The sequence below is a fragment of the Pseudorca crassidens genome, chromosome 14, assembly GCF_039906515.1.
Source record: "Pseudorca crassidens isolate mPseCra1 chromosome 14, mPseCra1.hap1, whole genome shotgun sequence".
In the NCBI taxonomy this organism is placed as follows: domain Eukaryota; kingdom Metazoa; phylum Chordata; class Mammalia; order Artiodactyla; family Delphinidae; genus Pseudorca; species Pseudorca crassidens.
This window is the reverse complement of record NC_090309.1, coordinates 33,418,957-33,431,938: the sequence shown is the minus strand read 5'-3', so window position 1 is coordinate 33,431,938 and position 12,982 is coordinate 33,418,957. Positions and strand designations below refer to the sequence as shown.

The 12,982-nt window shown below is 38.1% G+C and overlaps 1 protein-coding gene across 1 annotated transcript in view; it reads left to right on the top strand.

Annotated features, from left to right (window-relative positions):
- APLF (aprataxin and PNKP like factor) overlaps nucleotides 1-12,982 on the top strand; it is an 82,593-nt gene that overhangs the window by 47,009 nt on the left and 22,602 nt on the right. The window contains exon 7 of the mRNA XM_067704858.1: nucleotides 9,820-10,175. Coding sequence (XP_067560959.1) covers nucleotides 9,820-10,175 — 356 coding nt within the window. The remainder of the gene's footprint in view (nucleotides 1-9,819; nucleotides 10,176-12,982) is intronic.

Here is a 12,982-nt window from a genome sequence, read left to right as displayed (position 1 = left end):
AGAGTGGAAAGCACAGTGAAAGTGTTGTAAAACTGGCTAAATAGCAGACTTGTTGAAGTGCCTGATCAGTAAAATGTGTTCCTTGATCACCATGAAATTTGAGAGGAATTCCCCAGGTAGGGATACTCTTTTCTAAAAGGACCTTAACCACAGAAGAAGCAGTAGCCTGTCTGCAAGGGAGGCCTGTCTGTATGTGAAAACACATAGACCATTGCTAAAACATATTTATATCCATGAGCCAGAGCAAGTTGTCAGACTTGAGTGGTCCATTGGACAGTTTAAATTGTTTAGGAGCAGTACAAACAGACTTCTTTGGGTTATATTTCAGACAAGTGGGACAAGTGAAGTAGATACTTTGGGTGGATTTGTCAATGTTTCCCCATCAATACTGATTCATGAATGCTGTCATTTTGTCAGTAGACCAGTGGTTTAATGCATGTACAGGGGTGCTGAATGGGGATTTTAGAGTCTCCAGTAGGACTGCGTTGTTAGTTAGTCTAAACCAGAGCTTTCTCTTTTTATCAAACCAATAATTTTTGAATTTCTGATCTTGTTTTTCCTTTTCTGAGGCCAGTTGTTGGGTTTCTTTAGCCAGTTTTTCTAAGTTATCAACTGGGGAAATGTTCCTTTGGACCAACAGAATGCTGTTAGCCCCTTTCAGGGCAGCATTCCCTGCAGAAATGTCAGCAAAGTGATTTCCCTTAGCTTCCATAGAGTAAAGTTTAGAATGCCCTGCAATATTAGTAATAGCTAAAGTGGCAGATAAAAATATTGCATTCCTGAACATAAGAGCCATTTAAAATTTTATTTCCGCTGGAAGTAAGGAAACCACGTTGCTTCCACAGTATTCCAAAATCATGAGCTACTCTTAAAGTGTGTACCATCAGTATAAATATTGGCAGTTTTGCCCTTAGCTAAAGTACAAGCCCATTTGAGAGTGTATAATTCAGCCTGTTGGGCCAAAGTAACCATTGGTAAAGATGCTGCCTTAGCAACATCAAAAGGAGTTGCAAAGCATACCCAACATAATATTTGCCATTGTTACCTTTTAAATAAGAACATCAGTGAACCATGAGAAGTCAGTGTTACTGAGAGATCTTTCCTGTAAATCATCATGAGGAGTCAGGAGGTGATCAGTCAGTGTTAAGCAGTCAAGAGGGACTTCTTTCGTGACAGAGGGGGGAAGAGTAGCAGGGTTAAGGTTATTATAGCATAAAAGAGTTATGCGAGGAGCAGTTAACAAAAGGACTTCCTTCATAGGAGGTGAGGCAGCTGGCTGAGAAATATTGAGGGTGATGAGAATTCAGGAGGGCTTCTACTGCATGAAGTACAAAAATAGTTAGAGGGGATACCACAGTTTTCTTGGTGGCCTTAACCCAAAGGGCAGTGGCCATAATGGCTTTAAGGCAAGCAGGATATCCCTGTGCCACAGGGTCCAGTTATTGGCAATAATGCAGTGTGGGTTGATGGTGGACCCCGTGGTTTTGGGTGAGTACGCCAAGGACATTCTCTTCCTTTTCATATACAAAAAGGAAAAGAGGGAATTTGATAATTGGGATTCTCAAGGGCAGGCGGGTTCATCAGACTCAACTTTAAGGCCTTAAAGGCTATATTGTTTGGTTCTTCCCATAAGTTTGAGTCATGGTTGTTATTGTTTAATAAAGCATACAGAGGTTTGGCCATAAGAGAGAAATTTGGAATTCAATTTTGGCAGTAACCAACTATCCTGAGAAAACTTTGCAGTTGGCGGTTAGTTTGGAGTTTGGGAAAACTTAGGACATCATGAAGTGTATCTGGATCTACATGTAGCTTTCGTTCTGATATCAGATGCCCTAAATATTGAACCTGGGTTTGGGCAAACTGCAATTTTTCTTTGACAACCTTATGTCCCTTTCAGGCTAAAAATTTTGGCAAGTGAATACTGTCTTCCTGTGAGGATGATTGAGAAGGAGAGCAAAGAAGCAAATCATCCACATATTGCAACAAAGTAGAACCTCTAGGGAACTTTATATAATCCAGATCAGCCTTTGGGATTTGTGAGAAATAAGAAGGACCCTCAGCAAAACCCTGGGACATTACTGTCCAGGGGAATTGTTTTTCTTCCCAAGTGAGAGCAAAAAGGTATTGGCCAGCTTCATCAACTGGAATATTAAAGAATGAACTACATAAATCAGTAACAGTAAAGAATTTACTTCCAGTAAGAATGGATGTTAGTAATGTACGGGGATTAGGAACAACGGGGTGTCAAGGGATAACAATGTTGTTTACTGCTCAGAGATTCTGGATGAACCTCCACCCTCGGCCGTTAGGTTTTCTTACCAGGCTGGTGTAAGGGATAATGAGGCCTTGAGCCTTGTAATGTTCTATTATGGCTTTATGCCTTTAAGGGCTTCTTTTCTTATGGAATATTAATTCTGGAAGTGGTTTTGAGGGCTCTGTTTGAATCTTGATGGGAGGTGCGCTGTGAATTTTGCCAGTATCAATTGGAGTTTTTGCCCATAAGGAGGGTGGCAGCTGATTCACTAGGGACAAATGATCAGTGTTTCCAAGAATTAGCTCTAGTGCCATCAGAGGCAAAACAAATAAAATATGTCAAAGGATCATTTAATTCACCTGATTGGTTACTTTGATGACTACTGTTAAATTCTAGAATTATTTCCCCCTTTTGGGAGAAAGAAATTCCAGCATGATACTTCTTTAAGAAGTCTCAGCCTAATAAATGAATAGGGGCAGAGGAACTAAGGAGAAAAGGGTGTGCGTCTCTCAAAGGGCCTAAACAAAAGGGAATAGGCTCAGGGAGAGGAAACTCTTGAGGCTCTTTAGAAATCCCACTATTTGAGCTGTTTTAGGGACTGCTTTATAGTAGCGGGGTTGAGCATTGAAAGTATGGCTCCAGGGTCAGTTAAGACTAGAAGAGATTCATCCCCAATCTGGAGAAATGTTTCTCCAAGTCGATGGAGAGGGAGGATTGGGAAGAGCCCCTGTAGTTTATCAGAGTCCTGTCATTGAGAATTGGGCAGATGTTGGAAAGGCTGGTTAGAGGGCTGAAGGCCTGAAGTACTTACACTTGTTAACAGTCTCTTTCCAATGTCCTGGCTCTTCACAATAATAGCAGAAACCAGGAGGGTTTTGGTCTTGTTTAGGAGTCTTTTAGTTGCTGGATTTGAAGATTAAGAATTTTAGTAGTCTTTTTTTGGCAGGGGGGGCAGGGTTACCCACCTAGAGTTGGAGTGAGCTGGTTTGCCAGGTTAGCTAAATCTGGAGTAGACATCGTTTTCCATTCTATCCTGCTCCTTTTTACTAGAAAGGAAAGGACCCAGTTCAGCCCAGTAATAAACATAGAGTTAACAGATACCCAGGTGGAATCCACATCTGAAAGAAGAGCAGAATTTTCTTTTAAAACAATCTGAAGTTGATTGTAATAGTCATAAACAGGATTATCAGATTTTTGTGTGCAAGCCTGAATTTTGTTCCAATCAACAGGCTTTGGAAAAGCCGTAGGAATTACCTGATGAAGTCGCCTCATGATTGCTTAAGTGTGATCATATAATAAGTTACTGGGCTGGTCTCCCACTTGTAATGCTAGAAACCTTTCAAGATTTTCCCAGTTAGTAGCTTTTATCCAATGCTGGGCCTGGCCTTCAGTGACAAATATATGAACTAGGTGATATAAGTCAGAGAAACCAGGTTGTCAAGTTTGAATGACTATATTAAATTCCTCAGCAAATCTATGAAGATCTTCTGTTACTTTGGGAAAACCTTTGACTATTGCTCACAGTTCAGCTTTAGTCCAGGGAATATAAGAAATTAAGGGTTTAGCCTCTGGCTCCTCAGAAGGCTTAATTTTAAAGCAACAGGTTCTGGCAATTTCAAAGGAAGAGGGAGTAGGGAGAGTTTCAGACAAAAGGGGAAGTTTAGCAAGAAAATTAGTATGGGGGCACTGAGGGTACAGAGGAGGTATAGACAGTATAAAAGGAAGGAGGAAGTTTGTGCCAGAGGCAGAGTCTGACCATAGGAGCTAAGGGAGAAAGACAAGATGGCACCTGAGGTGGAACCTGAGATGAAGAAGCTAAGGAAGAAGAGCCTGAAGCTTCAGAAGCTATTTTGTTTTTCTTTAATCATTTGCCTCAGTTAATCTTAAAATCTTATTTTGCAGAGAGTCAATTTTAGATTTCTGATAACATTGGGAAGCCTCAAAATTTCAAATCAAAATAGTCATTCCATTCAGTTCTGGAAGTTTTTGAGCTATTGTAATCCAGCTTGGCTTTAAGAAAATTAATTTGGGGATTTCAAAAGTTTGCCATAATGGCCATTGATATTCTAAATTGCCTTTGGTCAGGTTGGTCCATTTAGTTGGAAATGCCCGTGAGGAAGGACTGTGGTTTTTAAACACAAAATCAGCTGAAGTACCTGTTGTGGGGGTGGGTTGCCCTCAAAATATTTAGATAACTGGGTGCCAGTTCTCAGAGGTTTTTCTCTATAATAAAAGAACAATTTTCAAACAGCTTAAGCAGCTCAATTCAAACAGCTCGCAACTCAAACAGCTCGCAGGTCTAATACCAGACAGTTCTAAGGAAACAGTTTGGTCCTGGAGAAGCCAGGCTAGAGACTTCTCAGCCAGCTTCAGTTAAAACAATCTGATCTCAAAGTCGGACCAAAGTGCCAAATGAGTACCCTCATGCAGAACAAGGCCTTAACCCGGAAGACAGAACCTTAAAATAGATTCCAGATAAAGCCTGGAGAGCTTCAAATGCAAAGAGGATATGAGCTCGGATCCTGGAGAAACATGGGTCTGCGAACTCCAGGGTCTGCGAGAAAAATCAGTGAGCACAGTGGACTCAATTGTGGGGACTGCACCTGTTTGCTCACCAACCCTGGAGCTATTGGGGGTCTTCTCTGATTCCCATACAGGCCACCAAAATGTTGACCTAAAACAAATGGTTTTATTTGTGATCAGCAATTCGAGGTCTATAACCATGGCAAGCCATGTGCTGCAAGTTCTCGCTTTACAAGGGAAGGAGAACTCTTTTATAGAGAGGAAAAGGAGATTGGCAGACTATAGTAAACTAAGAGTCCATGGCTTTTTATTGGCTGAATCATTGCCAGGAAAGAAGAGGAGTCTTCTTTCTGTTGGGCTTTGCTCTCATCACAGGGCATGAGAGCTCCATCTTCTGGTATCCTGACTCTATTTAATTGAGGTTTCTTTTTATTGATTTTTTACAATATCAATATAACTGCCCTTTTTTTTTCCAAGAAGAGAAATTTTTTTTCAGAGGAAAATTTGTGGTATACACGTTTTCCTATGTTTATACCAACCCATAAAGTTTGATAATCACAAGTGAACCTTTAAGAAAGGTCAGACCTTTTCTGCCAACTGTAAGGACTGCAATCAAGGTTATTCAGAAAGAAAACATTTTAAGTTATCAGGAATATCAAAAGATCTAGATGTTCAATAAACTCTTTGAAACATTACCAAAAATAGGTTGTTTATTCCTGAAAGCTGGTAGGGAGGTGATATTTTAAGAATATCTTCATTTGTCTTGAGTACACTAGATTCTTGGCTTGGCTGACCAAAATAACAGGAGAGGTGAAGAGCGTAACTCTTACGTACATAGCTACCTCTTAAGTAAGACTGTGTCCCCCAGCGCTTCTTAGTGTTTGTTTACTGCATCAAAGAATCCTATATCCTTTGCTCCTGATAGGCCATTTAGGTTGTACCATTTATAGCATGTCTCTGATCAGTCCCACAGAAACACCTTTTCATTCATTTAATCATTCGTTCATTTAACAAGCGTTCACTAAGCAAATAGTAGTAATATGGTGGCATTAATAATGCTATTAACAACAACAACTGAAAAAACACCCACAGTCATTTATTGAGCCCTTTTTATCGGCTATACCCAGTACTAAGATATACTTATTTCATTTAAGTTTTAGAAAATCCTGTAAAGTTGGTTGATAATATCCCTGGTTTACAGACCAGGGGAGTCTGAAAGTTTAAATCAACTTGTTCAAGGTCAAAGGTTAGGAAATAGCAAAGCTGATATTCAAAATCTGATTCTTTTATTTCAAAGACCATTCTAATAATCATTACACTAAAGCAGTCTGTCTGTTATATGCAAGGCAGTATGCTAGAATATGGAATTCAATGAATAAAGATGAATAAGATATAGTTGATAAGAAGCAAATAGTCTTATGGGGGACATGATTCAAATCCTAAAATAAAGTGACAACACATTGATTTTTATGGGAGCCTTGAGGAGGACTACATAAGCCAGCTCTTCAGAGGAGAGATTGGAAGAGAATAAGATAAAAATGGGGGATAAGGTCATTGACAGTGTCATGAAATGAAGAGAATCTGACCCAAGGCACTGACATTAAGGATGATGCAAAGGCATTGGATTAGAGAAATATTTAAGAAACAAACTGCAGCACTTGTTGCTTAGATCTGGGGAAAGTGAAGGAAAGAAGAAATGAAAGATAGACTTCCAAGGTTCTGGCTAGAATGAATAGATAAATTATGTTGGCCAAAACTATGGCCAGAATACAGAGGGAGGATTTCAATTTTGACATTTTGAGTTTGAGTTGCATAGAATATTGAGGAAGGAATGTCTAGCTAGTGGTTGAATATATGAGTTTGAAGCTCAAGAGTGAGGCTGGGGCTGGAGTTTAGGATTTTTTAGTCCTTAGCATGTGGGTGCTAATGGGATTGATGCAGGACTTTGAAGGCAATTTATTAGCACAGACATTCTTTCCAAGGGCAGCTTGGAAATAACAACAAATTACTTCATTGAACTTGTATCGGGGAAGGTTCTTTATCCTGTCCCTTGTAGTGTATTAAAACTTCAGATGGGGAATTCCCTGGCAGTCCAGTGGTTAAGAGTCTGTGCTTTCATTGCCATGGGCACTGGTTCAGTCCCTGGTTGGGGAGCTAAGATCCTACAGGCTGCATGCCGGGGCCAAAAAAAAAAACAACTTCAGATGGTTGAGGGACGAGGCAGGGCTTATTGGGCAAGTTAACAGGCTACTTTAATAGCCTTAATATGGTACATTTTAGCCACCTTCAAGCACCAGGGCCACCTTCCATTAGCTCCATGCTCCCCGATCCCTGAGGTCTCTAGCATGTATTTTTACAAAGTGTAGATCTGCCTCTTCTGTCATGAATCTCTAGCCTGCCACACTTCATTCTTCACTTTTTCATCTCATCTAGGACATAAGCCGTGTGGGTGCCATAAAATGTGGAGCTCTGCCTTCCCCTACTTCTTCCAGCACAGAGCACCCTCCATCTTTCCTCTTCTCTCATTTGCCAGTTCAGTGACTTGCTCTGGCTCATGAGTTTTATAATTGGCACAGTACGAATTTATGTCTCAGCAAACTTACAAAATACTGCATGTAATAGATTTTTGAGACCGTTTATGAATAATTGAAACCACGAATGTTAAATGCCAGGGGCCTACTGAATATCAATATTTCATGGAGTTCCATAAAGAACATTATGAATTCCAGTTTTTATGCCTCTTAAAATATTTGAGAACCCCTGATCCATAGTATTGATATCTGTGACTTTATTACTCCTTTCTCTTTTGGAATAAATTAACATGTTCAACATATTCCTTGTGAAGATATTAAAAAAACAAATCCTTCTTTACGTTTCATGGAAGTAGAGGGAGTTGAAATATGATGCTTTACACTTCATATCTTTTATTTCATTTCTTTGGTTTGCTTTTCATTTTTTAAGTGGTAATATAGTAGATGCTCATTGTCAAAAATTAGACTATTCAGACTTATGTGAAGTAAAATGAAAATCTTGATTTGCCTCATCCTTCAGTCTTATTGCCTACTGGTATTTCAGTTTGCATCCTTCTAAATCTTTTCATGTGGATTTACACAAGTAAGTACTCACATAGATATATAGGGAATATTTTTTTTACAAGCTAGATGGAATCATAGTATATATATATTGTTTAATTTAAAAAATCCTTATATATATATATAGATCTACCTCATTCTTCTCAACCTCTGCACAGTGTTTCATGGTAAGAATGTATTCTACTTTATTTAACCATTTCCCTAGTTGTGTTGTATTTTTTCCCCTATACTAAATGTGACAGGACGTTGAATGGGATATTTTTCCCTATTGTCAACAAAACTGTTGCTGAGGCCCAACACTGAGGACAGAAGTACTGTTAAGTATCTCATGTTTGAAAGGAGCACCCCAGCAGTGAGAGCTAGACTTTCCCTGTGGGGCTTATTGAAAGGGGTGAGAAGTATTCACTGTTCCACCCTCAGGCTTTATACAAAGAGAACTGAGAGACAAGGAGATTTTAAGATCTGGGAGAGGGCTGTGTTTGGGGGAAGAAGTTATTTTCTCCCTTTCTAAAATCAAGAGAAGAGATGTGCTCTAAGAGAATTTATTGTGGCATTTCGAGATGCCAACAGGAAGAAGAGACTGACATTTTATTAGACCTGCTTAGCCAGTGGATTTGCTGACTTACCCCATTACTGTCTGAACAGAAAAAAAGAAAATTGGTGAGAGTTGACCCAGTGTGGGGACTGCCAAGTGGGGAGGTGGATCAGAATTGCTCTGTTACCCCACCCACCCCCAGGTCCAGATCCTGGCATGTGTTAGTTGGTCCTATAGCAGAGGGAGATGAGATTGGGGTGTACTTGAGCAGCTTCGGAGGAAATAGTGTATATGTTAGTGGGACGTGGCATGAATGCCACCACCTGAGGGCCAGCTCCAAGAGGTAGTCACATGATTGGTTGTCTGTTACCTACTGTACGAGAGCCATGATTAGATCTAGGTTCTTTTTGCAAGGTCTTTAGTCAGTTTGGATAACATTTTAAAGTTGGCATACTGTGTTAGAAAAGAAAAAACTATCAAAACACCTAAGTAATTAGTCTAAAAAAAAGTCATGCTGATACCTTCTCAAGAAATTTGAGCCGTTGGATATCACATAACATTAAAACCAGCTTTTCCCAGAAGACAGCCAGCATACATGAGTTCTTAGTTATACATGGGAGTGAACATTCACGTGTATCTAGTACATGGTCATCACATCCTTACCAGGAGGACTGGGGTTTATCTGAGCAATGTTTTCATTCCACAGGAAGTATAAGAAATTAATAGGTCATCTTTAATAGGATAAGACTAGGCTTACTCATTGTACTTACTGGTGGTAAGTACACATTAAAAAAGGTTCTGTAGTGCTAATGAGAATATTTACTTGATTCAAGATGCCTTTAATTGGTTAAACTGAAACTGTTATTCCTACCACTTCAAAGGAATCATTTATTTTCTAAGTTGCTCATAACTTAATGCAAATTTTTCTGTGAAGGCGGAGCAATTTCATCATGCAGCTGTAGGAAAAAAATCATGATTATATTTAGAGGGTAGAAATAAAGTATTACAGTAACTTATAAGAAATTATAAGAACAGGGCATAAGAGTGTGACACATTCTTGAACAGGAAATTTAAGAGCCTACTAGGTTTTTTGGGAAAGATTATATTCAAATGAAAGCAACTGTTGTGTTCTCTTATGTTTCGTTTGTATTTTTCTGGTTATTTGTCACTGAATGTTTGACACGATTGTAAAGGTTTGATACAGCTATAAGTTCCTTTTCTGATAACGGTAGACCATTTCAAAGTTATTAAATTAGAGACAGAGATAATGGTATTTTTAATAACTTTAAAATGTGAATCTTAAAGTTTTAAAATATACATATTGCATGAATCTTGTAGTTTCACGCTTTTATGCTTAAATTTACATATTTCTTTTGAAACATGCTTTATTATTTACTTTCTGATTTGTGTTATAGGAAATGTCACAGTCATTTTCTGCAATCACGTTAGATAACACAGAGGTAAATAACATGAAGACTAATGCACAGAGAAATGAAATCCCAGTAGAGGAACTTGGTAAGATTCCTGAACATAAAATCACCACTAAGGGAACACCAAATAAAGACAGCAAGGCGAGGAGTTGTTCTGAGAGTTGTTTGAGTGCCCAAGGCAAGTCCTTCCATGACGAGCCTGAAAGATCTCATCCTGAGTCTGGCTCTGATCCCTCCAATCCTGAAACTTTGCATGCAAAGGCAGCTGATTCAGTTCCACAGGGTTCTGAAGAAAACAAGGTCAAGAGGACATCCTGCATGTATGGGGCAAACTGCTACAGGTATGAAGTGAAATTACAGCTAGCATATAATTCCATTATTTCAACAGCATAACAGCTATGTAGATACATGCTATAGTGTGTTAAAAGCCTAATAAAACCCATTGGCCTAAAGGTTAGGAGCTTTATCATGTTTCTCCTGGTTTGCACTTTCTCAGTATGCATTCTAGCAAATCCTGCTAGAGGCTTTTAAAATATTGTGGGGAATTAAATGTTTCATTGTAGATATGCTGATTAATACAGGGATCTGAACTGGGGAATCCAGACTTGAAAACAGAATCACTCAGATCAAAATACCTGCTTATGTAATGTCTTATTTAGCTGTTGGAAAGATGCCTTCATAAATAGTTGCTGTATACAGTATAACTCTCAAGAGAATTCTAAGTTGTGCTTAAGCATCTTATATTTGTGCATTTTCCTTTATATTTTTCTAATGGTGCTTCTGAGTCACCGTGATGCCTTCTGAAACAACTAAATATATATTTTCTGGATTGATTGGTTACTCCTATACTTACTTCATTTGATAACACTGTACCATATTTTCTAATTTCATGCTTTGTGAATTAGTTTTAGGCTGTAGTTTCTCTCTGTTTATTCTAGCATGTTTATAATTACCTAGCCCTATTTCAGAAGTATTTCTTTGCCATTCCAACTTATCAAACCAAGTATCTTATCAGTACATTCTAGTGCAGTTTGTCTTCTATTCAATAGCATATTTATATCACATATTCTGTTAATTTCTCATTCATTGTATCTCTCTTTAAAATGCAGTGCCATTATAACACCTGAATAATTATATTTTTCAATTTCAACCATTATAATTTATGCGTTTATTCACAATTTTGTCTATTTGCAATGGCCTTAGTCCTGCATATGGAACATAATTTATAAACTTGTGAAATGGAAGTATATAAACCTTCTATTATTTTGGATTTTTGAAAAATCCTGTTTGGTATCTGTATCAGTTCACGAGAGCTGCTATAACAAAATGCCACAGATTGGGTGGTTTAAACAGCAGAAATCTATTATCTCACAGTTCTGGAGGCTGAAAGCCTATGATCAAGGTGTTGGCAGGTTGGGTTTCTCCTGCAGGCTCTCTCCTTGGCTTGCAGACAGTGCCTTCTCATGGCGTCCTCACATGGCCTTTTCTCTGTACATGCACATCTTTGGAGTCTCTTCCTCATCTTATAAGGACATCAGTCATTTTGGATTAAAGCCCTACCCTCATGACCTTATTTAATCTGAATTATCTCTTTAAAGGCTCTGTCTCCAAATATAGTCACATTAGGGGTTAGGACTTGAACATATAAATTTGGGGGTAGGGAACACAATTCAGTCCATAACAGTGTTTGGCTGGTACTTGTCTTTGTTAAATGTGATTGAATGTTTTATCAAGATCATAATGAATTCATACATATTTGATGATGATACACGTTAGTTTTAACCAGTCATAGCTTATGAATAGTTTTTTTTACTTCTTCACTAATTTTGATATACATAATTAATACCTGAGAAATATTTGCCACTGAAATCTTGAAAACAAAATGTTTATATTTGTAACAAAGGGGGAAAAATAACCTATATTGAGTTCTTGTTATATACATGCATCTTAACAATTAGTTAAATGTATCTTTTCTCCAGCCTCAGTGCTACTGCTTTAGCTCATGCAATGATCTCTCTGGGACAAGTGAATAATCTCCTAAGTCTCCAAACTTTCCGTCAGGTTCACATTCCTTCCTCATTGTTGCCTGAACGATCTGGCTAAGAAAATAAAAACAAAGGTAAAAAAGAAGAGAGAGAAAAAAATCTGACAGTTTTACTCTCCTTTACAGAATCCTTCAGTGGCTAAAGGCCAGATTTCTTAGCATAGCCTAGAAGACCCTGAACTCCCAGTAATTCTTTGGATGCACCATGCTGTCATGCTGTTGTTAGGTCCTTTGGATGTGTTGTTCCCTTTTCCTGTCTCCTGTCCTGCTTAAAGACACATTCAGTTCCTTTCTTAGCCCTTTTCTAACATGTTCATTCTTCCCTAAATTGCTCATCTTCTATTCTACACGACATTTCCTCGTACACTTTCTAATATTTGATATTAGATCTGATATTTACTATCTAATCATTTATTTCTAATTATTTATTTACATGTTCTGTCTTAATAGAAAATTATTGCTCAGGGGTAGTCTTATTCACTCCCTTGATGTTATGGTATTAACTCCCAAGTCTGTATCTCCAACACAGATTTCTGTACTAAATTTTAGATCTAGATAATCACCACTTAAATCACAGGCACTTCAAATTCAACCTGTCTAAAGCAGTCACATCTTATTTCAATCCTTTGTGAAGCAAAAAAACAACAAAATAGCATTTAACTTTATAGAAACCGTTGCTTCCAAAAAATTCTTTTTGAAAATTTTGTTCTTTTGGGGCCATATAGTTTTTCTGTTTAATAGCATCTGATTCCATTAGTAAACTGCTTTTAAAAATTGGATAGAAATTGAAATGTCTCTTATTAACTTGTAAGAAATTTATACCTTAATTAAAACTTGTAGATTTTATCTCCATAAGGTCATATAAATTATGAGTTAATAGTCTATAAAATAAGCGTTTTATCTCTAGTAAAGGTGATGTGTCTTATTGAGGACCAAAGCTCCCACTGAAAACAACTAGCAAAGGGGAACACTCACGCTTGAGAACATTAGAGGCAGTCAGGACCTTGAGGCTTCTTTTTCTCTTGTGACATTTGCCAATTTTTTAGTGTTTCAGACTGAGGGCTAAGAGGACAGGCAGAGTTTGGGGCAGTCTCATGGAACTTA